This window comes from Stegodyphus dumicola, chromosome 1 (genome assembly GCF_044657685.1).
Source record: "Stegodyphus dumicola isolate Sdum_Otavi_A_Nest chromosome 1, ASM4465768v1".
NCBI classification, from domain to species: domain Eukaryota; kingdom Metazoa; phylum Arthropoda; class Arachnida; order Araneae; family Eresidae; genus Stegodyphus; species Stegodyphus dumicola.
The window spans coordinates 126,098,500-126,125,125 of record NC_140768.1 but is presented as its reverse complement, the minus strand read 5'-3'; the positions used below and the strand labels follow the sequence as shown (position 1 = coordinate 126,125,125).

The 26,626-nt window shown below is 32.2% G+C and overlaps 1 protein-coding gene across 4 annotated transcripts in view; it reads right to left on the bottom strand.

Moving 5' to 3' along the window:
• Window positions 1-223: 223 nt before the first annotated feature.
• LOC118186798 (uncharacterized) overlaps window positions 224-26,626 on the bottom strand; it is a 90,975-nt gene continuing 64,572 nt past the window's right edge. The window contains exons 7-12 of one of the 4 annotated variants that reach the window (XM_085820154.1): window positions 25,678-25,833; window positions 16,573-16,682; window positions 14,228-14,359; window positions 12,405-12,531; window positions 5,336-5,384; window positions 224-381 (exon numbers count right to left, since the gene is read on the bottom strand). In XM_085820154.1, the coding sequence (XP_085676280.1) occupies window positions 303-381; window positions 5,336-5,384; window positions 12,405-12,531; window positions 14,228-14,359; window positions 16,573-16,682; window positions 25,678-25,833 (653 nt within the window). In that variant the 3' untranslated portion in view covers window positions 224-302. The remainder of the gene's footprint in view (window positions 382-5,335; window positions 5,385-12,404; window positions 12,532-14,227; window positions 14,360-16,572; window positions 16,683-25,677; window positions 25,834-26,626) is intronic. The other 3 variants (XM_085820164.1, XM_085820157.1, XM_085820170.1) reach the window with 3 other exon arrangements.

Here is a 26,626-nt window from a genome sequence, read left to right as displayed (position 1 = left end):
AGATGACATCAAAATAAGTTCTGGAAATTTATATTCAATTATCAAGAAATATTTCTTATCTAAAATTGGTGCAGTCCCATTGCTGCTGGTTAAAAGGGATTCTGCTGCATCGCTAATATGTCCATATGTACGATAATACAAAAGAAAGAAAAACTTCTGCAAGTACGTATCATTTGTGAAAATGAGTAAAAGATGAAGATATGAACAAAGAAATTAATCAAAATTGAAAAATCTGAATGTAATGTTTATTTACAAGACTTATTACAGCACGATAAAATATATAACACTTTAGAATCACATTCTCAACTCACAGCTTTTAATTCCACTATAAAATAAAGAACGCTATCCGGAGGAATCTTATCGTTGCCTGCCTTTCCATACCTGTAAAGAGAAAAACAATTTTTTTTTATTATCCAATGGACCTGGCTGACTAGTCACTCAACAACTTATGCACAGTTGTGATTTAAATCTGTTCAACAACAAGAATATCGCAATCTGAAATCTTAGACCCTAAAACATTAAAAAGGAAATAAAAAATTTCAAAAATAAAATGTGAATTATAATAAGAACTAACCAGTTATTTTTCGTACAAACTTATTTTTATGGCATTAGAAATAACTTAATTTACTGAGAACAAACTTCAAATGTTCATAAAATTTAACAGTTCAATATAATTTAATTTATATATATTACATGTGTATAAAATTAAAAATTAAATATATTTTAATTTGAATGGATTAGATGTATTGAAAACGAAGTTGCAGATAGTCACAATAATTATCAGTTGGATATATTATATGTAATTTATGTTAGATATAGTTTAATTTAATAAATGCATTAACAAACAAAGCTGCAAAATGTTCAACACAATTATCAGACTTATTAGCTAGATATATTTTATTTCATATGGATGCTTTAAAAAAAGTGTGTGTGGGAGAAAATATAGTCAACACATACGATTTGATTAACCACACTATGGACTAAGAGGTTTCCTGTATATAAAAAACAGCTGGAAGAACCAATATCACAGCCACCAATATGAAACAAAACTGTCAACAGAAAATACAAAAAGTAAAAATGTGAAAGTAAACAGATGCTATAGCAAACAATGTTCAGGGTATTTGGAAGTTGTTTTCGTCCAGAATGGTACGTAATTTAATTGCATATAATCCTGATATTTAAACACTGCTAAATCACTCAATGAACACTATAGTAAAATATAAATAATCACCACTTAATTTAAGAAATATTTATTACAAACATCAGGAGCAAGCAAATTATTAGGGGAGTAAAAGGCCCAGTTGCATCTTAACTAGCTAATATTTTTTTTTTTTTTTTTTAAATCAAATAACCACAAAAGCAACTACAATTTCATCATTCCAAATCGCTGATTTTACATTTTATATTCCTGAAAATTTTAGGGCTCACAACATTCTTAAATTTAGAAATTGGCTGCAAATCAAAGCCGGTTGGAAATGCCTTCAAATAACTTTATACATGAAACTAAAATCTGAATAGAATGCTGGAAAAGCACTTTTTTCAGCAATTTGTATTTTTATTTACCGTATTTATGCGCATCGTTTTCAGCAAAATGTAGTACTCAAAATTGGGGTGTGCATTGGATTCGATGGCGCATTAGATTCGAGTGCAAAGTTCGGCGTTGACGTCAACCAAATTTAAATCATAACAATGGATTACTGTATTTCTCGACTACATTTACCGTAACATTTATTGTTGACACATTATTGCATAGAGGATACAAACTGCAGAGTACGAAGTCACGAAATGGAGGGCAAGCAGAGAAGAATGTCATATGACGCTACTTTCAAACGTAAAGTAATTCTTCATCCTGAAAGAAATGGCAATAGAAAGGCTGGGAGAGGGTTAAACGTAGCTGAGAGCAATGTTTGCTTGTGGCGGCAACAGAAATTGGCACTGTTTGCAACTAAAACTAGTAGAAAGAAATTCACTGGCCCTTGCAAAGGAAGACACCCTAAAATTGAAGAAAAAGTTTTGAAATTTGTACGTGAAAGGAGGAAGAATGGACAACCTGTGACTAGCGACACTATAAGAAATAAAGCAAAAGAGGAGGCTGAAGTTCTTGGAATACCGAAACCAGAGTTTAAAACTAGCCGTGGATGGGTGGATCGGTTTATGAAGCGGATGGGGTTATCTCTAAGACGCCGTACAACAATATGCCAAAAGCTTCCTGCAGATTTTGAGGGAAAACTACTAACATTTTAGCGGTATGTCATCACACTTCGGAAGGAAAAGAATTTTTCAATGGGGCAAATTGGCAACGCTGACAAGACGCCAATTTGGTTTGGTATGCCTCGTAACTACACCATTACGGAGAAGGGGACTAAAAAAGCTATCATCAAAATAGTGAATAAAGACGTTTATTATTAATCACTGATTGTAGAAACTGTTAGCTAGATAGAAATGTTACGATTTATTTCATGTTCATACTTTACGATATCCGTATATACGGTAGTGGTAATTAACAATGATTGTTTCACATAACAATAGCCCACTAATAGGTTAATTCTATGTTCTGCTACTTTATGTATAAATCCACTGTTGTATAAAATATGGTATCTAAATTTAAATAAAATTATCATACCATTGATTGATAGTTTATATACAAATCCATTGTTGTATAAAATAAGATTCAATAAATTCCTCATACCATTGATGCGCATTACATTCGCCGACAAACAATTTTTTTATTATTTAAAGTTTTAAAATGGGGATGCGCATTAGATTTGCATAAATACGGTAATTTTTTTTCCCAGAGTTTTTAAAATTTATCATGATAAAATTTTATTTTGAGATTTTCAGTTCTATAGAATAGAATAAATAGCAGAAAAGAACAGAATGTAATATAAAAGAGAACAGAATAGAGTCGAGTAGAATAATTTATCAAGTTTATGGTTTGGCAACAGTTTTATACACTATCTGCAGATTTTATTGTATTGTAATTAGCGATAGTTTGGGGAAAATATAAAAACTTAAATTATTTATTAAAGGAATAACTGCTCAATCTTCTTGTTCATTTTGTTTTGAGGTGTGCTTTTATTTTGAATACTTAATTTAGATAACAAAGCTGCTTAAAAATACTTCCCTATTAATTCTGAATTTATTCCCTTTTCCTGCATTTCTTTTCTTTGACTAATTTCATACACATTATCTCAGTATTATGCCTGCGAACTTAGTTATAACAATTTACACATAATGCACACATTAAATAAATAATTTAGTCAATTCACTGAATTATTTACAAGTGTGTCTGCTGCTTTCAAACCACCAACTTTTAATCAATAACATAATCGTTTATCAATAACAGACTTACACTCAAAAACACTGAAAATATCGCACCAAGAAGGGAGCATAAGACTGAAATGAAATTTTATACTCATAACGATACAGATGTGTTCTCAAGGTATCTGGAAAGGGTTTGTGGAACAACTGGCACCCCTACATATAACTGTACTGTGGAATGACTCATTGTGAAATCCACGAGCGCTTGCCATACGATACTTCAATCCTCTCGTCTTATCATGCTGGTTCCTCCAGACAGGGTTCTCTGCTCCCAACATGTTCTGACGGCACACTCCGAATGATCAACCTGGCAGGCAACATGGCACATCAACTAGCCTGTGGTTTTTCATGCCATTCATCAGGCCCTCCCCCAAACTCGCTTAACTGTAAGAAATGTCTTCTCTCATGTCAACACAGTATTCTTTGCTTACTGAAGTCCTCCTAGAGTTGGAACGTGATCGTCGTGTTTATGAATGTTCATCTATGTGCCATTTTACACAGGGCCCACTTGTTGACTGAAGCGCCACTGCAGGGTGTGTGATTATGTGCACTGACACCAAACTTGGATAATTTGCATATCGGATCTTGCTGTATTTTCAATGCTTCTGAGTATATTAAATTTGAAAAATAAAATTAAGGTATTATACTTTTGTAAACGAAAACACTTGGAATCTGATGTACATGGATGTAACCGGTCTTATGCTTCGAGGAGTAGCAAACATTCATGAAGGATATCTTCTAGATTCTTCTACTTTCTTCCCATCTATCAATTTCCTCAGAATAGTATTTTGCATTACCATTTTGTTTAATTTTAAACAGGTATATTTCTTTTAAAGTACTAAAAAAATCTGGCAATCTGAAAATTTCACATTTGAGTCTTGTAATGTTTTTAATAAACTGGTATTTGAATATTAGTATCTCCTTACTTTTTCGAATAAATTTTAAGAAATAAAGATGAATGATCAGCCACATATATTATTTATTATTTAAATATAAAATACAGTAAAATCTCTTATAATGGACACCAAGTTAACTGGAAATATGAAAATAACAGTATTTCTGTAGGTCTGAATTTAAAACCAAAACACAGGCCCATGAGATTAAAAAAAATAATAATAAAATAAATAATAATATGTGATGAGCTAACAATCTGAAGACTTAAAAGTGGAGACATTTATGTTATGTTTTCCCACCCAATATAACAAGCTTTATCTTACTTGTGAACTGAGGAATTATCCTGAATGTCACTTTATATGAACTAATGTGTGAATTTTTCTGTCTCTTGCTTAAAAGTATATAAAGAACATTATGTTATAGATGGAGTGAATTGCGTATTAAAATCATGATCATCAACAGGGTCATATTAATGCTTTTAGAGGACCCAAGCAATGAAAACATTTTAGTGCCCCCCTACACATTTACATCTACTATCCCCCCCTTTTTTTTGATTTAGCTGCACCATTTCCATGGCAAAACTGCTAATGGAAATTTTTGGGGGTGCTCCTTTCCTCAATGCTCTAAAAGCATGTGCTTATTTTACATTTTATTGTGCAATTATGTGGAAACATTTTTATGTCCAGTGTGTGAAGATTGTATCAGAAATTCTAAAGCTATGCTCTTTTTAAATTATTTTGTGATACTGAGGTTGAATTGAGTTTTATGCTTTAAGTGCAAAGAACATTATATTTAATAAATTAAGTAATGCACAAAATATTTAAAAAATGCCCCTTTTGGTGTAATATAAAATCTGAAAGCTTTAAGGATTTTTTATTTATTTAAATTTTTTATTTATACATTTACTTTCGGCTGGTGGTTTGAAGATACAGACACTGGACATCCAGATTACAGACTTTATACTGCATAAAAACAGTAGTTCATTTGTAATTCACTGCTCTTTTAAATTGTTAATGTGGTCACGGGGCCAAAATATTTGCAGTGATCTGCAGTAAAACAGTTACTGTATACGTAAGGGTAGGGTAGCTATGAAAACCTCCACAAAAATATAAACACTCACCCCAGATTGGAAGGAATCTTCAGCCTTCTTTTCCCACCAACTTTCATACCTGTAAGATAATAAAACAAAACTTAGAACTGTTTTGCTGAAACTGGAATAAAATCAATAAACTTATGCTATTAATTATAAAAATCTTACAGAAATATTTTTCTTATAAGATTTTCAAAGCTTTCACAAAACACAATTCTATATAAATGATGCTTTCAAAAATTATACAAAAATGTTCTAAACCCTTCTCCAATTTCTAGTTTCAAAAGTTTGTCTTAGCATAATAATTACGATGGATCATATAAAACAATAGCATACTACAGCATTTGGAATCTGAAGAAGCAGTTGTAAAGAAGCAGAAGTAAAACTTCTGCAGGTTTAAGTGTCTAAAATTTTGTTGCAGTTTAAATGCAACAAAACTAATTAAATAGACAATTTAAAATGGATTATATATATATATATACTGATTACTAAAGAAGAGGGCATTTCAGAATTTGGATTATAAATAAACAGACAGTTCTGTAGGTTCAAGTGTGAAGTTATACTGAGTTTAAACATACTAATTAATATGAACGAAATTAAAAAAAAACTGATTAAGAAGCTAGAGTATATTAGGACTTTACGTTGGGAAAAACACTTGTTTAGTATGACAATTAATATGAATTCCAAATATACCGAATATGAAACATGTATATATTGTTGTAGTTAAACAGGTGTAGTATAAGTATAGTTTAGAAAAACTTCATAATATTCTTGTGAACTAGCTACAAAATTTAAAACTACAACTTTAAATACACATGAAATGGAAATATTACAGCAGTTTTAAATAAGACAAATTATATTATGGTTTAACATATTACATTAATGTGAATAACGTAATGTAACTGAAGGTTATTAAAAACTGGTAACCAATACTTTTGAGGGTCAGCTACATAGTTTACAACTACAGCTTTAAGTGAATATAAAACATGTAAATATTAGCACATTTAAGCTACAGCTTAGTAAAAATTTATAACCAAATGCTGTAGTATGCTGTTGTTTTTAACTTTAAGTGGACATGAAGCATGTGATGTTACAGCAAGCTCAAATGTAAGAAGTTTTGTTATAATTTTAACATAATAATTATGCTCAGTCACATAACTAAAATGAATATGAAACATGAAAATATTACTGTAGTCTAACAAGTGTAGTATAGTAAAAAAAAAGCATACCTAAGATTACAATGTTTAAAACAACTTTAACCGAACCTGAAACACATATATAACAACGTTTAAAACAACTTTAACTGAACTTGAAACACATATATAATGCTAACTTCAATTGATTAAATTTGAAAGTTTTGTTAAAAGTAGTTTTTCTATTATATTTTTAACTCAGTACCAACAGTCATTAAAGTTTTTACTAAAGAAGTCCTAAATCTTTATGAAATGGAACAACATTTGAATGATGTTTGTGGTAATTTCTCTCCTTCACATTTTATAGCAGAAGAAATGGAAGTATTTTGCATGGGATGAGATACCCTTGAAGATGACCTTTGCTAAGGTCAATCAACGGAAGCATGGAGATCAGAAACTTTGTTTTTGAGAAAGCTACACAACTAAGAACAATTATTTTGCATATTTTATGTGTGGTTGAAAAAGCCGCTGTAAGATAGATACTCCAACTTCTGCTACTGATTCAAGAACAAAAAATCTGTTGCCTGGTGTATGAAGCTCTTGCAGCTTTACACTGCAAATCAGAGAATTCTTTCACAGTCAATCTTGACAGCAAAAAAACCATGTTTTTTATATTACAATTAATCACAGAAATACCGCAACTCCTACTTAATAATACTCCCATTATGTTTACGCCTTACTTGGGGAAAAGCATATACACCAAGCTAGAAGGAAAAACAGCAGATATGCTTAGGAAGCAGCCAGCAATATTAATACAGCAGAACTTAACATTCCAGAGCCAACATCACATCTGAAGTGCACATTGTTAAAAAAAAGGCAACACAAAAATAACAATCAGAATGGGACCAAGGCAGCAGAGGAAGACAAACACTTGTTTTCATACAGAAAGTCTCATTGACATATCAGACTACCATTTTGTAATTAACCAACTATATTAATGGCCACAGTCTGTTTCAAACATACTTTTACTGTTTTAATATCTCGGACAAACATATCTGCATCTGCATCTTCCTACTAACATCATTGATACATATAAAAGATTTATAATCACTTAACAAAATCTAAAGAATGATAAAATTCACAGCAACAATGGGACAAGATATCTGTCAACAGCACTAGGGAAATTGGGGACACTCAGTGGGTAACTTCTTTCCAGTATATGAACAATTAATATAACAAAAATTACATGTGATTATAGCAAGCATTAGACTTTAGAAAATATGCTTAACTTCTATAAGACAAATTGCACATTATGTACTGGAGGGGGGATATTATCTGGTATGTATGACTTATGCACTTTTAGCCCTTGTCAAAATAATTTTTTACTGCAATTAACTCCTGATGGGAAGGCAAAGACAATTCCTGTTAACTCCTCGCAGCCATCAAGAATCACATTCTTAAGCGCTACAATCAATGAAAAAGATTGTAGCCACAAATTTTTAGGACTAGTAAAGGATTGTCATCTATAACTTAAAGAAAGGAACATGAAAATAAAAGTTAAGAATTAATCCACATATTACTGTACATTACTTTGTGGCAGTGGATCATTTTTTTGACAAAGCAAAATTAAATACATATATTAACTGATTAAATTTTGGTCAAAGGAACCTTTACAAAAAGTTCCATATACATCTACAAGAGAAAGACTTCAGATGTGATAAAATTTAACCAGAAAAGATGAAAATCACTTGCGGAGGACGGAATTTGAACAATTAAAGTTTCAGAAATTCAACAAATTTCTTTTATAGCTGAAAAACATTTCCTAAAAGGTTAAAAATAAAAAACCAGGAGATCTGATGTATAATCCAGACAGATGGCCACTATACACCATATGCTATATTACAAAAATAGCTAATTTTTGCCATGGTCCATCAATTCTGTAACAAAAACTGTATGGAATGTTACAAAAGGTTAAGGTTTGTGTATTAGCCACCCCCTTGTAATTTGACATGTGTAATTAAAAATTAGTAAACTTACTTTCTTAAAAAATTCATAACCTTTGGCATCTAGAAATTTGTTTATGCAGGGTGTTCCAAAAGTAAATAGCTATTTTTGTGAAATTAGACACACACATACCCTCTCCCTAAAGTGCTAAAAAAGAACAAGGTATTAAAAGACTTGAATTTTTATTACCTCCAGGTGTTATTAATCCTGATCCTCACACTCTGTTTGTATCACTTTTCAAACATAAAGATGTTGCCACCAAATTTATAAGCGTGTATTATTTTTTAAAAATAATATAGGAATAAAAAAAAAAGTTATTGCAACAATGGGCACTCTGTCAGGAGTTCTAAAGATATGCCACCTTTAAACATTTTGTAATTTGATTGTTGAATTTTGTGTGGCTTAAGTGCAAAGTGATGTTTACTAATAAAGGTAAAGAGACAAAAAGGTTGTCCAGTCATCTCACAAAGAAAACTGAATATTGATCTGATGAACTGAGAATGGCTACACTTAACCCAGTATTACAATTGTACAGACTGTGATTTCGCTTGAATTTTATGAGCCATTAAGTGTGAAGAAAGAGATACTTAATACAGTTAAAACATAAAACATTGTGTAGGTCATCTTGTAAAGAAACTAAAAATTGACAGAATGAATAGAGAAAAAGACTGAAAAATATATGGCAACATTTAACTCTAATGGGAATTCTAAAAATACGTTGCGCTTAAAAATTTAACATTTACTTTTAAATACCAGACAAGAAGGTTTGTCAAGGTTTTTTATGCCCTTGCTGAGAACACAATTTACTAGACTCAGGGTTGCCACTCAAACAGGAGAATGAAATTTCCCGACTTTTCCAGGTGTGTTTCAAGAAAATTCCAGTCTATCAGCATAATGTATTTTGGCTGTGCTAAGAGGTAAATTAATTATGGCATTATAGTATTACTTGTATTGTGTAGCAAATTCACTTAATTATTCAATAAATCCCAGAGGACATTTATTCTTAATTATTCTTGGTATACTTTGTTTGATAATTTTGTTTACTTTTCCACTTAAGAAACTTGATAAAATTTAAGATATATACATTGGATAACAAATGTATGTTTTATTTAATTATTACTCATGATCATCACCAGTTTAACACGAGGCTAATCCGATCCTTATAAATCATAACGCAATGCTAAATAGTTAGGTTAGATTTTAGGTAAATTTAATTTGTGTGAGGCATCTTCTTAAAAGGCACCTTAACACTTGAAAATACAAATATAATTATAATAGGAGTTGTTTTCTCCACTGAAGATTGAGATTAGAATCTTCCCAATCTGGAATAAAGGCAATTTTTGCAGACATTCTGCAGCTAAACGAAAGAAAGAAATCTATTTAATGATATTTTAATAAATTGAGGTATTTTATATTTATTTTGCAGCATACATAAGAAAAAATATGTGCATTAAATTTCGTGATGGTATGTCATAATACTGCTAGAATTAATTTCAAGATTATGCCAGAGAAAATTTCCTGAAATTTGGAAAGATTATTTACTAATAATAAATAAATTTAGGGGAAAGAAGCAACATTAAATTATATGAATAACATAAAAAAGATAATTACTTAAAAATTGAATTAGAATAATCAACGATATTTTAGCGAATGTAGTTATACTACATGGTTAGCCTAGATGACAGATTACTATTTTTTATTTTACTGCAAAATGACAAGGTATTTATTAAAAAGAAAAAAAAAAGGTTTAAAAAGGTTTTGTGGTAAAATTCTAGTATACGGTAAGGCCTTGGCACGATTTTGAAAATTGTCGCCAAGACCAAAATGATCCGTTTACTGCTCATCATGTCGCCAAATCCCGTTGTACCATAATGGAGATTATTCTAATCAAAGAACGTCTATGTAAAGAAGAAAAGGTTCCATACACGTAAAATGCTTTTACGCGACTAAAATGCGGAGAGAAAATTTGCCAAGGGATTTGGCGAAGGAACCTGGTGGCCAGAATTTCCGTCTCCGTGATGTGTACAGGAAATTGAGAAACACGTGTTAAGAAAAACGTTCTTTGACAAAAAAGAAAACTATGAAAATCTGTTTTTAAATTATTGCGAAAAATCTAAGAAGAAACGTTTTACCAAAGAACGTTTGGATTTTTTGCAATAATTTTAAAAACGGATTTTTGTAGTTTTTTTCCCTCAAAATAACTAATCCATGAATTAATTCACTTGCGCCAAAAAATATTTTCTTTTCCTTTAGAGTTTAATCACTTGTGCTACGACTAAACTTAATGGTTGCGGTGCCATGCGCTACAACATAAAACGCGGTAAAGTGTCTCATTTACGCTGCTCCCCGTCTGCGAGTGCAATCCAGAGCTGTAACTCGAGAAATAAACAATCTCATTGTTAGGCAACGTGTGCACCACGTTATTTTCATTTTTGCGATAAATGCCTATTGACGTGGTGTTCACGTCGCCTGAGGTTTGAGACAAAAGCATCTTGACGTTCCTGGCACGTCTTTTTAGCGCAAGTAGTTAAAGAAATTTTAAACGATATTCGTTTTATGAACTCTTGATAATGTGACCTTCGAACTTCGACACAGGTTTCGAGCTTTGGCGACAGATATATCGCGCATACACAGCTGTTTCCCTCTATGATGGAACGGAGCCACGTCTGTTGCAGAGAGGTTTTCCTTCTTTACAATACATATTCTTTGATTCTAACCTCCATGGTACCGTATGCTAATATTAAACCCATTTTGTTTTATACGAGAACTGGTACTTTCTTTAGTTCATGCACTGCACATGCGATTCTCTCGATTCTCGAGGTTAATGGAAATAAAAAAAAAGCGGGAAACTTGCTTTGCCTTTCTGAAAGACAATCAAATTGGAGCTGCGAAAATTGGCTCTATGTCAGCTGCCCGAATGACACTCACGTGATACACAATTCGCCAAAAAAGTTATCTCTTCCGACGTCGGCGCAAAACTCGCTTTTTTTGGCGGGATCGTTGTATGAAGTTCCCTGACTTTTCGAGATTTTGACTAATACTTAAATTCCCTGACTTTTCCCTGAATTTTTGAATTTCCTGACTTTTTCCAGTTCTTCCGGTTTTCAGATAGCGTGGCAACCATGTAGACTGTTTTTGGACTTCTTTCCGCGAGCACTTATTTATTTTTTGTCCTTTCAGCATCAATATTAAGCATCACTTTCTTTGCTCTTATGCCATATAAAATACAACAGAAAAGTCACAAGATTTTTAACAGCAGCATATGTTTAGAATTCTTGATACACTTTTTGTACAATACACAACAGTCAGTGCTAGTATAATGTTGCCATTAACTTTTTATCCAACTTTTTTGTCTTTTTAACTTTACTTATTAACTTAACTTATTAATTACTTTCTCTGTGCTTTTAAAACAAAATTCCACGGCAAAATTACAAAATACTTAAAAAAAAAAAAAAAAAAAAAAAATCTTTAGTCTCAGTACAATGTTGCCATGCATTTTCTTATATGCATTATGCTATTTCTTAAAAAGCAAAACATGGCAATAATATTTGGTAGTACTTTTATTTGAAAAGTGATTTAAGCACAAAAGTGAGATTGAGATGGTAAAAGTGAGAATGGCACCTTTGGTGCTAATAAATTTTAGAACAAATTGCACATACAAAACAAAACTTAGCACACCTTCAGCACATTTTAAACATTACTAGACTAGACATTTTTAAAAAGTATCCAACTTCACACAAAACTAAAGGGGTAACTACTTTTGGGACATGTTACTTGAATGTTACTAAGAATGGTAGTCTGTTTACATTTTTCTGAAAGCTCTGCACGTTTTCACACAAATATTCACTTTAATTTACTCTACAACATAGTGTTTGGGTGAAACAGGCATGTCTTAGCTTCTAATACTTCTTTTGTGAGAATAAAAAACTAAGAGGTAAAGGAAGCATGCATTTCAGAACTACCTTCAATGCCACGATCCAAGCCTCTAATGACGTGTTTTTCGCCCATCCTGAAGCTGAATGGTTTTCCCCCACTCCTATCGTCAAAAATCTTGCCACTTTCCAGTTTTCCCACGAAATTCACATGGACCTGGGAAAAATAATTATTAAAATAAGTGTCTGACAAACTTAGTGTACACACAAGCACAGAAACTTTTTTTAAAACTATAATTAAAATAAAATCTTTTTTTTTATTATTTTGTATGAAATATATACAAATATTTTTCTTCCCAATCCAATTCATGATTACAGATCTCTGCCCCTCAGACTACCAGTTTGATCAACCCTCAAAATCAAACAAAATTATTTTTTTTTATAATTATCATCTGTTTTAGTCTCCTCAAAAATTAATTGATGATTATCAATAGGATCAATTCCCCTCAAAATTATCAATCAAAATGGCAATTTTTTTTTACAATTAACAATCTAATCAATAGGTTCTAAAGATTATCAGTTATATCACTTCCCACACTTCAGCCAAAATTATAAAAAATTACCAATCAAATTAATTCACCCCAAAAATTATTAACCCCCTAAATCAAAAGTGAGTCAAAACTGACAAAAATTTTTTTGAATCAATTGTATTAATTACCCCAAATATCAATTGATAATTAACAGTCAGATCAATCCCCTCTCCAAAATCAGGAATCATAATGATGTGGAAATTTTTCAAATGGATCATCTCCCTACAAATCAATCAAAATGATCAAAAATGATTTTTGGATACTTATCAATAGCATTAACCTTCCTCAGAAATTATCAAATAAATCAATTCAATATCCCAAAAAACTTTTAAATTAAAATGAAAATTATTTTTCGATAACAATTTGATAAAAACACCCAAAAATTATCAGTTGGATTACCCCTTCCCCTGAATCAGTCAAAATTACCAAAAATTATTTTTCAATAATTATCAATTGTATTAACCTTTCCCAAAATCATCAATAAAAATGACAAAAATTGTTTCATAAATTAACAATGATCAAAACATACAAAAAATTATCAACTGATCACTCCTCCCAAAAATGATCAAAATTATTTTTTGGATAATTATAAATAGTATTAAATGGATTAATAGCCACCAAAAATGATCAAAATGATAAAAACACTTTGATAAGGAACTACTAGATCAATCTTCCTGCCCCAAAATTATGAATTGTTTTTATTCAAAGAAGACAACATGAATCAATAGTGCTCCAGAAAATTGTATGGCAAGAGTGGTTCTTCTGGCAACATAGAAGCACTCAAAATATGTCACACCAGAAGTCCTCTCAAGAAGCTAGTGATTACATCCAGGGTGGACCTTAGGTAGACATAAATTGCTTGCTTTGCCTAAATTAGACAATCTATTTGAGTATCTACTTAAATTCATGAATATAATCATGGAGCATAAAGCCAAGTAGTTATTAATATCCTAATTGAAATTTTTAACAAGCTTATTGCAACATGGTTAGCAATCAATTGTGAACATAAGGCCTTTTTTAAATTTTTGGATTATAAATGCATTAGATGGATGACAACATTATAGCTGGAACACGAATAATAATACATCACAGAGCAAAAATTTCTTATTTTGATAGTCCATGGTTATTGACAGATACTTCCATTACATAAACAACAACTGCTTCAAATGCTAAAAATGAAACTGCAGCACCTTTTCTTTTGTGCACTTTCCTACCTCAATTCAAGGTTTTCATATAAAAAAAAATTTAATAACCTAAAAATCAGTACGAATTATTTATAAAACAGAACACTTCTTTTCCAAAACAATGTATTTAAATACTCACATATTTTCCACGTCTTGCCATTGGCCCACTTCCAATCTTTACATCTTCGTACTCAATTCCGCAAGATAATTGTTTACTGTATGCGCCGCTAGACAACAACTTTTCTTTAACAAAATCCTGAATTTTCTTTCTCTTTTTTTTTTTTAAAAAAAGCAAAATATTTTTAGTTTAACCAGTTAATATCACAAATTTAAAATAATTCATTTATAATAAAAACAGATATGAGTATTTAAATATAAGCAAAGAGTAAAAATCAGAAAGTAAACCAAACGGACAAAAAGCCTAATTTTGCAAATTTGTACATACCTAAATACTTTAAGATTTATTTTTAATACATGGGGACTGAGAAAATAAAAAATTCACAAACACAGTTATCAGAAATCCAAAATGACTGTAAAATTGCCCCTCTCCCAACATTAGATAGCTAAATATTTTATACAAATATAAAAAAGAGGTTATAAGGTATTTCTCCTGACTTCCTAGCAGTGCCTTTGTGGTGTAGTGGTCTGCACACTGAGCTGGAATTTCAGAGGTCCGTGGTAAGATTCCTGGCAAAGGCCTTGCTAATTTTTCATCTTGCCTGCTTCCAAAAATCCTAATGTCTCTACAGTGGCACTCAAACTAAAAGGGTGATGGATGATGACTCTCCACACCCAGGATTTGGCGATTGGGTACCCTAGAAACGCCAGACGCCCTTTAAAAGGGGGAGTATATGAGGTATTTCTCCTGCCTTCCTAGTGTGCCTTTGTGGTGTAGCGGTCAGCAAACTGAGCTGGTAATTCAAAGAAAGGTCTGTGGTTCAATTCCCGGCGAAGGCGATTACTAATTTTTCATCTCTCTCACTTTAAAAAAATCCTAATGTCGCTGCTACAAGGTCATAAATAATTCAAATTACTGCAACTTTGTAAGAGTAAAAAATTTTGAAAATTTGACAAACTGACACGAATCTAAATATTTTGAAGCGATTATGTGGGGGAAAATGTCATAAAAATTCATATTGCTGCCAAACTTTGCAAGAGTACAAATACGAGTAAAAAGTCGGAAAAAAGCATAATTTTTTCAAGAAATCTGACAAACTGATATCTATCTAAATATTTTGAAACAATTATACAGGATAAAAAAAATTCAAAATTACTGCCAACTTTGTAACAGAAAAAAAAAGTAGCCCAGGGTGGCCAGGCAGTAATCCATATCAATAATAATAAGGAAGGAATCCAGAAAAAACCAAATTTTGAAAATAAATAATAAAAAATTGACACATATTTAAAGATTTTAAAACAATTACATAGGACAAAGAATTTAAAATTACTGTTGAAAAGAAAATTATAAAGCACTTGTACTAGTTGACTATTGCTCATTATAAAAAATAATAAATAAAAAATTATTAAAAAGATACATTTAGTTTTAGATTAGTTTTAAAATTAAAAATGTTATCATATGTCAAAAAGAAGGATGCAAAGTGTTTCGCTAAAAAAAAAAAAAAAAAAAAAAAAAAAAAAAAAGCGAATGAATTGAATTTAGACAGGTTGAAAATTACATAATGAGTACCTTAATTGAAGAAAACCATAAAAAATATTTCCCTGGGGGAAAAAAAAAAAAAAAAAAAAAACTAAGTGTGACTAGATTAAAAAAAAAAAAAAAACATGTTTAAATATTATGATGAATAAGAAGGCTTGCCAGTAGATGAAATGGAATAAATTCAGTGACATATCACAATATTCGGCATTACAATTTAACCAAGTTTCTCACAGCTATAAACATTTTAATGCCATTTGGAACAAAGAATTTTAAGTGAAAAATCTTTCTTGACGTATGTGGCAACAAAAATAAAACACAGAAACAAATTCAATGCACAATATAAAATTGTAAATAATATCAACAGAGCTACTTTTCGACAATTTGTGCAAAAAATCCAAGCACAGCCCTGTCACAAAATAGAATGCAAAGGTAGGTGACACCTGGAGCACGAGTTAATGCTGTTAACGAGTAATTTACTTTAAATTTACGTTAAAGTTTTTAAATAAAAAATACAATACTTTTTTTAATGATGTTTGCATAAAGTACCTATACCATATTACTTTACTTTAAATATTATTTTAAGATATACTTTCTAAAAGTGGAATGCAGTGTCCTGGGAAAACCTTACAATTCTAAGGGTCTAGCGACTTTGACAAAGTTTGAAAACCAAAACCACTGAAATATGATAACCAACTAAACCGTATACTACATGAATGCCAAAACTTGAAAAAAGTGAATCAAACAGACAAAGTTGTGGGAAAGGGAAAAATACATGTCATTCATTACATTAATGGAAAAGCATTTACAATTTCAATCTGTCATCCTACCTTTTCCTTTATGTTTACCTTATTGAGTAGGGGTGAAGAATTAGGCTTTATGGACGACGTGAATTTTTTTTTAGGCATTGGTGTGTGGCCAATAGAGGAATTCATTTCTTCTGAAAGGAAAACAAAACACAACATAGAAATTATGCATCTTGATGGTTAAATAATATTAATAAAAACAGTTTTGATAAAACTTGTGTCTTGTACAGGAAAAGATAGCTTCTGAATTCACAACAGACGCTGGATTTTTTAACAGAAAGCCATATCACAGCATAATCAAAAATTTTGGTTACCTAAGCCTCAGGCCTCCTGCACCTTATAAACAATAAACACACAGTACAAAGTCTGATATCCAGAATCTGCATCATCAGCAATTTTTTTAAATAAAATTAAGGAATGAAAAATGTTATACTACAGAAAAAGCAAGCGTGTCATAAAAGCAATTTTTTTCTAGACTACCCAAGATTCCTGTGCCATTTTCAAACACATGCTGTCTATGAAATTGTACTGTTGTCAATTCCAATAGCACATTTATTGAATGTTTGCCACTTTCTGCCATTGAATGGTTGTAGAAGCAGCAGAGGGAGGGGGTTGTATTTTAATGACAATAATTGAAGCCACCAAGACGTTCGTTTGGAGTGGGATGTTGGCTAACACAGGCAGTCCTCGACTTTCACACATTGTATTTTTGAAAAATTTGCTATTTTGCACATATTTAAAAAACTGTTCATTGGCAATAAATGTTACTAAGTGTATTAAAAATGCACAGTTATTTAAAATGTAAGGGCACAAACGTTTTCCTTAAGCCTCGAGAAAATAGAAAGACAAGCTATTGAGCTGGTTACTGCATTGATATTTAAAGCATGGATGTCTATACTATGACAGTTTGAGGGCCACCACAATGCAAAGGGGGAAAAAAATTGCAGGGCTGCAATGCAAATAAAAAAAAATTGCAGAGCCGCATTGCAAAGAAAAAAAAATTGTGGGGGCCACACATACAATATTTTTTAACAAATAAAAATTAAAATTAGCTCTATGAGGTTTTATTAAAATAAATTAACTTTTTTTTTTTTTGTTATTTTTTTTTGTTATTTTTTTTTAAATTTGAATTAGATATGTATAGGTACATATTTATTATTAATTTGTAAAAGTTTCATTTAATTTAGTTTGGATTTCATAAAAATGGAAAAATTAAAATTAATGAGATGGATGAATTTGCTTTTGTTGAACAAGCAAATCGATATCAGGTTCAATAGACGAGGTTGCAATTCTCGGTCAGGGATCTTTGTCCTATTTTTGTTTGTTTACTTCATTCTTGAAAATAATTGTTCACAAATATAGGTACTGCAAAAACTGAAGACATTAATAAAGCATGATTGTGAAAATTAGGATATTTATTGTGGGGTAGTAAGTCTTTACTGGAGTTTGTAAAACTCCAGTAAAGAAACATTTTTAAATTTTTCTTTCAGTTGAATGTCACTTTGCAGTTATCATGACATACTAAATTGTTTTTTAAATAAATGCCAATGAATCGATTATATATATAAATAATATATATATATAAATTTAAAATATAAATAAACATTTATATTTTAAAATAAAAATGTGTAAATTTAAATACTTTCATAATTAGCGTTTGGGCCGCATGCAACCCGTGGCCCACACTTTAGATACCCATGATTTAAAGGTTAGAACAATTTTCCTTTCGTACTGGCAGTTAAGCAATACTGTAAAAATAAACACTTCTAAGTATTGCTAATATCAGACAACCAAAATTTTAGCAGACTTTATATATTGAAATCAATGTTGTGTTTCCTTCTCCAAAACAACCAGCTGAGGACAACAATGAATCAGGTCAGCAAGGCAAATGGCAAGGAAGATGGGCTTACAATAAGAGATATTTGGAAGACTGTTGTCTTGTCCATATTACATGGAACAATGGTTGCCAGAGCCTACTCCGAAGAGAAGTTGGACTTATTTTCCACCCCCAATTTTGAAGGAGAGCACCCAGGAGAGCTTTTCAACATTCGCACAGATTTACAGGCACCAATTATGTGCAAAAGTTAAGGGCCACCCATACTGGTTTTCTACTTGGCCTAACAGAGCGTAGAAAGAAGGAATTTTTTCAGAAAAAGTTAATTTAACATACATTTTCAGGTGGTTATTAATTACAGCTATGTAGACAAAATTTAAATTTGTAATTATATAAAAAAGATGTCCTAATTTTGGAGCCGTAACAGAATTGGCAATGCGAAAGCACATTGCTATTTATCTTCTACACTAAACTAAGAGGGAGAAAATGAGCATCAGCAATTTCAGAAAACTTAGAGCATCAGCACAATTTGGGACTAAGAAAGCAGAATTTCAAAATTAGGCACACATTTTGAATGATACTGGCAAAATTTTCTAATTAATGAAATTTGAGAGGAAATGTTAACATGATAATAAATGAAGATGATAAAACAGAAGCTTTCCATTGCAATACTGATAGTGAAAGATTTTTGAAAATGAAAAGATTGTGAAATGTTTAATTATACACTAAATAAATATTGACCCTTTTTCTGTACATTAAAATTTTTTTAAAGTAACAAATGCTTCATTGTTTTATTATGGTTATACATGGTTATACATGTTTACATATACATTGTTTTATTATGGTTATACATGGTTATTATGGTTATACATGGCTTCATTATGGTTTATACATGTCATCAACCTAGGTTTAAGCTAAATAGATTTAACTAATAACTAGATAAACTTCCAAGACAGCTGAAGTCCCGACGATTCCGGATCTCCGACTCTGCATTATATTTCTGCCTTTTGATGGTTCTTAAAATGAAATACCACATCTCGTAATGTATTTTACATTTCTGTGCAAAAGGTGGCAGCACTTTTATGCAAGTTGGGCACTTCTTACAAAGACAAACTTTCACAATGTTGCCCTCTCAATAAAAATGCTTCCACCATTATTAAAATCAGTTACTAAATTGTAAAATACAAACATTATTAAAGTTATTGCAGTTCAAAATCTTAATTATTAAAGAAATGGATCTAAATTTTTCCTCGGTACAAGACAATTATCACAAATAATCTAATTTTTCTCATGAAGTATTAATAGCTGAAAGCTATAGTAAGATATCAAGAAGTTTTTAAATATTTAAATATGAATATATGCATTTTCCCTGTAAGCATCAAGAAAAATTTAACAAATTAAAGAAAGAGAACACGTAATTATAATTTATTCTTAACGTCTGTCTCACTTGAGAAATTTTTGTAATTTGCTTACTTTAAGTGTAGAGTAAGTTATGAAGTTATTAATTCAACATGTTAGAATTATTTGAAATACATATATGGGTAAAAATTTAATATTTAGCTGTCAATGTTTGAATTACTAAGTGTAACCAACAGAGATTTCAGACAGAAAATATAAATTTGAATTTTAATTTCAGTTGTTATTATTATTAATTTCGGAGGTTTTGACTAAAAAAAAATAAATTTAGTTAAATATTATGCTTTGTTTAAAAAAAAAATCTGCCCAGCCAGCTTTCAGATCATGCACAGACCATTGCTGAAACATCATCATTAGTTTTCTCACAAGGATAACTGGAAATTATCAAACTCAGCAACTGAGTGACAGGGGTGATTATGACAGCATTTCAAAAATCCAGAAAACTGCCATGGAAGAAAAATCCCACATAGTTACAAATAATTTAGAATACTAATATGAAATGCATCCACACATTTTTCAAACAATTTTATATAAAAATAAAGTATAAAACTTTATCAAACGTAATACATGAGCTGGGAGACCACATTCAAAGACAAATTTTATTACTTGTACAAAAAGAATACTAATAAAAAACTCTTAAAATTGACAGGTTGTGAATATTTTTTTGCGATTTAAAACGCTTCTGTTCTTCGAAAGTACACAGCTACAACTGACGATCACTAAAATAAATGCCGGCTAAGGGAAGTGTGTATATATATGTATTTCAATCACAAAATTACAACAGTTATCATTTTGAAGTTATGCGAGACAGATAAATGTACACATGCTTTTAAAAAAATTAATTTTAATCCATTTTACATTCTTGGGGAAGAAGAAAAGTTGTTATACATACATTTTGAACGAACGATCCTTTATTTTATCCATACGTACATATGTCACGCCCCCCCCCCAAAAAAAAGAAGTCAAAATGGATCTGGGAATGGTCAAAATTAACAGTTCTATAAAAATTCGGAAACCATTTTTGTGATCATCTTTTATCTCGCTCGAGGAATTAAAAAGTTTAGGGCACTTTTTGGGGAAGCACAGAGGAGGTTGTTTCTAAGAACCGGTTGATTTTTAAATTTTTATTTGTTAAAGTTTGATATGAACAATAAGACGCTGGCCTTTCACTTAACACTGTAAATGTCATATTAGAACTTGAGATATCCACACTAACAGGTAGAGGATATGAGAAACTGCTAAAGGGAAGGAAAAGATTCATGGAATATAGAGATTTATGGTAAATTACTCAATTATTCAACAAAATAGCCCTAATAACTTTGATCTTCAGAAGAATTTGTTGAGGTAAAAATTGTATAAGTATTTTGTAACATATTGAGAAGAAATATACTTCAAAGTCTGCGTAGCATTTAGTCTATTGGTGTTCGGGGATGTTTTATATTCAATAACAAAACAAGCCATATAAATGAAAGAACTTTCAACAAAAGGTCCACATCAGCAAGTTTAAAGAGGTTTAATCAGTTTTATTAATGTCGCAGGGCTGACAACCCTAAACTCTTAAAAAAAGAAGGGGAGAAATCATTAAGACTGCACTGCATGGCAACGCCATTTCAATGCAACACCAAATTGACTTTGATTCATTTTACGATGCATGGTTCAAGTTACTGAACTATCTGTAATTCAGTTTGGATATGAAATAAATTTAATTTACCTGGATATTATGCATTTTATGTTCTTTTGCAATTTAGTCAACTGTATCTTTATACAGTTTACATACTAAATAATTAAAATTTTTATATCTGAATGATATATTTGTTCTAAAATTAAATTTGAGATAAATAATGAGTCTATATTTTATGAATCTGGAGATTCTGGATTTGAAAAACGCAAAAAAATCTTGAATTCCAGCTATATCTGGACCGCAAATACCTCCAGAAGGACTTAGCAATTTTCTTACACTTTTATACCAAAAAATTCCTGAGTAGGGAAGAAAAGCTTAAAATTTAACAAAGTACTTTTATACGATGAAAAAATTAATAGTTATTGCACATTATATTGTTGCGTATTTTTTTCTCACTCCAGTTGTTACGTTATTTTCTTCCTTCACGTTCGTACGGGGTTCGTGTGGATTTGGAGTGAATAACGACGACACTTGATGATAAAGTATCGAAACACACTTTATTTACCAACATCAATCCGGACAGCTCCAAAACACTTTTACAGTCATCAAAGATCTACTATAAATATGCTCGAACATTCAGCGACACAGCCTTCAAGCTATCACGGTGGAAACAGCTTCACGGCAAAGCACTAGAGTACATCTCCCGACTCTGGTTGGTCGTTCTCTAAACTCCACGTACTCTCGAGACTCTCCATACTACAACTCGTGATGCACTCGACGACACACAGAGCACAGCTCCCGACTCTTCGGTTCAGTTGTTCCCAGAGCTCAACACGCTCTTTCGACGATGCACTAACTGCGATACACTATGAGACTCTTTCGATACACTCAAAGACCCACTCGCTGAACGGCTGTCAACTCAATCGACTCTGCAGGGATTGACTCACTAGATGAGATACCAACTCGATACTACCTATCTCGCATTCGACAAGGCACTGACTGCGGACCAGCAGGGTTTATATAGCTTTCGGCTTGTGTTCGAGAACATTCTGCGCTAAACTGGCAAGAATTCGTTTCAAAAGATTCTCCATCCGTCCATGGCATATCGCCAATTTTGTCGCCAAATGGAAGATTTTTCGCCAAATGAGGCAACTTTGCATTTTTTATTATTTTATAGCAACCCTAAACTTGCTTTGCAGAGAAGCTACCTTACCGCATCTAGACATTTTGTAACACTGCCCCCTTCCAAGGACTGCACGACTCGGACAGTACAACCCTTGCCAGAAGCCAAATTCGATACAAACAAATAACATAACGAAAGAAGCAAGCATTTACACTATGTACAAGGTATATTCACAAATTAAACACATAACAATATCAAATTATACAAATTAAAGTTCTGAATGAATTTCAGTCTCAGTTTTTTCATTATTTATACCCGGGTCAAATACGTTTCCACTGCAGTTCTCAGATGCATTTCTGTCTTGCATATCACAGTCTGAAAGCTAAGTCCTTTTAGACTTTTCGTCCACAGAGAGGTCTAAAACAGTTCGTTCACCACTCTGTAGTTCATTTGCAGCATGCATACAGTTCACCTTGGTATTTTTAGCAGCTGGTACATACTCATTTTTCTCCATTTCCTGAAAACCAGTTCCGATGTCTGCACTAGATCTTCACAAACACGAGTATCCAGGTTTAGAATCAAGTCCTTATCTGCATAACCTGCACTATGAGGTGCATACATAGTTTGCAAAGTGGGTGAATATTCTTGCAATACTGGAGTGCACTGCTTAAGCTGCACGTCAGCTTCTCCCATCTCTGCAACATTTGCACTTTCAGATGGTTCAACTCTTACTGGCTGTAACTTCACTATTAGTGTTGATGAACTTAACAGTCGCATTTTCACTTTCTTCCACTTCAGGCACTTGAGAATCACAAGCTTCTTTCCTGTCTTCATGTTTTCGTTTTTCCCCTTTAATCCCGTTAGGTGTTTCAACTATCTTTTCTTGATCTTTCTCAGGCAATTCATTAGCTACTTCTTTCATTTCTTCATAATTTGATTCTTCAGACGCCACTTCTGTCATTTCCACATCTTCTTTTATGGCTCCATATTCTTTTGCAAGCTCCACTTTCATCTGTTGGAGTTGCTCTCACACCTTTCCTTGGCCGACATTTATTTCTTCTCGGCCGACTTTCTTCTCTTCGAGTCCGGCTTTGATCTCAGCTGTCATCTCTTTATATCCAGTTTTTATCTCAGCAAGTCCAGCTTTCATCTCTTATTGCCAGGCTTTGATCTCGGCTAAGAAGTCCATCAAAGTCTTCGTTTTTAGGCCATGGCATTCCTCTGCAGGCGGGTCACTGGCATTCACTGGCAAATCTCACTTCTGACACCAATTGTTGCATTTTTTCCCCCTCACACCAAACGTTATGTTATTTTCTTCCTTCACATTCGTACATGGTTCGTGTGGATATAGAGTGAATAACGACGACACTTGATGATGAAGTATCGAAACACACTTTATTTAACAATATCAATCAGGACAGCTCCAAAATACTTTTACAGTCATCGAAGATCTACTATAAACATGCTGGAATATTCACCACAGCGACACAGCCTTCAGGCTATCATGGTGGAGACAGCTTCACGGCAAAGCACTAGAGTACAGCTCCCAACTCTGCTTGGCCATTCTCTGAATTCCACGTACTCTCGAGACTCTCCACACTACAACTTGTGATGCACTTGACGACACAGAGCACAGCTCGCCACTCTTTGGTTCAGTCGTTTCCGAAGGTCAACACGCTCTTTCGAAGATGCACTAACCGCAATACACTACGAGACTCTTTCGGTGCACTTGACGACCCACTCGGCACTCGCTGACCGGCTGTCAACTCGATCGACTCCGCAGGGATTGACTCGCTAGACGAGACACCAACTGAATATTAACTATCTCGCACTCGACGATGCACCCTCTAACTGACTGCGGACCAGCAGGGTTTATATAGCTTATGGCTTGTGTTCGAGAACATTCTGCGCTAAACTGGTAAGAATTCGTTTCAAAAGGTTCTCCATTTGTCCATGGCACATTGCCAAATGGATGATTTTTCGCCAAATGTGGCAGCCATGCCTTTTTTTTGCTATTTTATGGCAACCCTAAACTTGCCCGCACCTAGACATTTTGTAACAATATTATATGGATAAGTTTAATTGTATAAGAATTGGAGGCTCCTTCAGCCCACCTGGAAACAAGTTTCCCTATAACTCAAAAGAAGGAGTATCATTTATTGAAATAAACAAAATTAAATACAAATATTAACTGAAATAAATACTGCTCAAATCTTCATATAAAAATCTACACCTGTCTGCAGTAGATTATGACAACTCAAGTCATAATGAAATTTAACAAGATCAATAAAATATAATAAAAAATACAATTCTGAAAAAATAAAATTTAACAAGAAAAATTATTCTGTAGCTCATTAGAGATAAGGGGAATGGAATTTCTCTAATTTAAGTTTCAATAATTCAACAAATTCCATTTATTCCTGGGAAACACTTTGCTTGATAAAGGTAAAAAATAAAAAACTCCTAGTAAAACTGAGAATTTGGTTTTTGATTATGGCAAAGCACTCGAGAGCTATCTGCCTAAGAAAAGGGAGAACTTTATAAGGAAAACTGGCTCATATACATGTTATAAATAGGAAAAACCATGAAAACACCCATCCAGCCAACCCATTTGCTAGGATTTGAAATCCAGACTGAACTACTAGTTTTCAATGACTTTATTACTCGGCTACTGGTGGGCATAAAACTGATAATGAGCAGATATGATATTGGGTATTTCTTTTTTCTACTTTCTTTCAGCTTGAATATTTCTACCAAAACTTTGCAATATCAACTTTTTTCTTTATGTACCATACAAATAGCAAAATTAACTTTTCTGCACAAGCCAAATTTCTTATGTGAAACAGTGTGCTTGTACAAGACGTACTATATACAGTTTATATACTACAAATTCAAACCTTTATATCTGAATAATATATTTGTTCTACATTTGAGATAGACAATGAGTCTTTATTTTATAAATCTGGAAATTCTGGATTTGAAAATGCAAAATATTTGAATTCTAACTATATCTGGACCACAAACACTTCCAGAATGACTTCTTCTGGAAACAGTTATTACATACAGCAAAGTCTGCTTTTTATCATCCAACTTCAGAACCAAATTTACCCTAGATAAACCAATTTCAGTCCTCACCTGAATCTGATAATTCTTCAAAATTCACAACATCACTGTCTAGTTCTACAATTTCGGCCGTCTGTCCCTGCTCAGACTTTTTCTTCTTCTTCTTCCTTTCCTGTGAGCCAGGTAACGGCATCTTCCGCTTTGAGGGCCCAGGAGTCGTATTCTGAGCTGAGTGAGGAAATATAAAAGCTTAAATTTAAATTGAATTCATAAATTATGTAAACATAGAACAGCTACAAACTTTGAAATGTAAAAAAGCCAAAGAAAGCCAGACTGAATTGACTTTATAATTCGTGCTACAGATCTAATGCTAATCATGTCATATATGACTTACTGGTATTAGTAAGTAGTTTATTTTTTACCTGATGCCACTCAAACTAACTGTAGCTTTAATAATTTCTCTTTCCTGTCATTTTATCACATGTTTGAATCTGAAAGATATGGAATTTTGTATTTAATGAAGTAATTATTACTGAATTTCCATGTTTGATAATTTCTTCCTAATAAGCTTACTTTTCGGTGGTTTCATATCAATTTTATTCTGGCAACATTTTATTCTTGATATTTCTTATTATAGTGCTCCCCAACCTTATTTGGCGAACTCATTACATCACGTTTGTAGCTATACCTAGCTCATGACAGGTGAATGTAAATATAAAGGACACAATATATAATAATAGTACACACATGCTGTTTCCTAAAAATACTTTTAATAATCGCTACCACAAGGTCATATTTCTAAAAGTGCTTTTAACAATTCATAAAAAAAAAAAAAAAAACCAGCATCTTTTCCTACATACTTTATCTACGTAAATTTCAAAAGACCCACTTGGCTAAACCCACAGTCTATCCACATTTTGTGTGTGGAGCTGTGGAGGAGGAGTCATGGAGTTGGATTCAAAGTTCGGCAGATTTTTGGGTTAAAGGAGTCGGAGCTGGAGTCGCTGAAAACAGGACTACT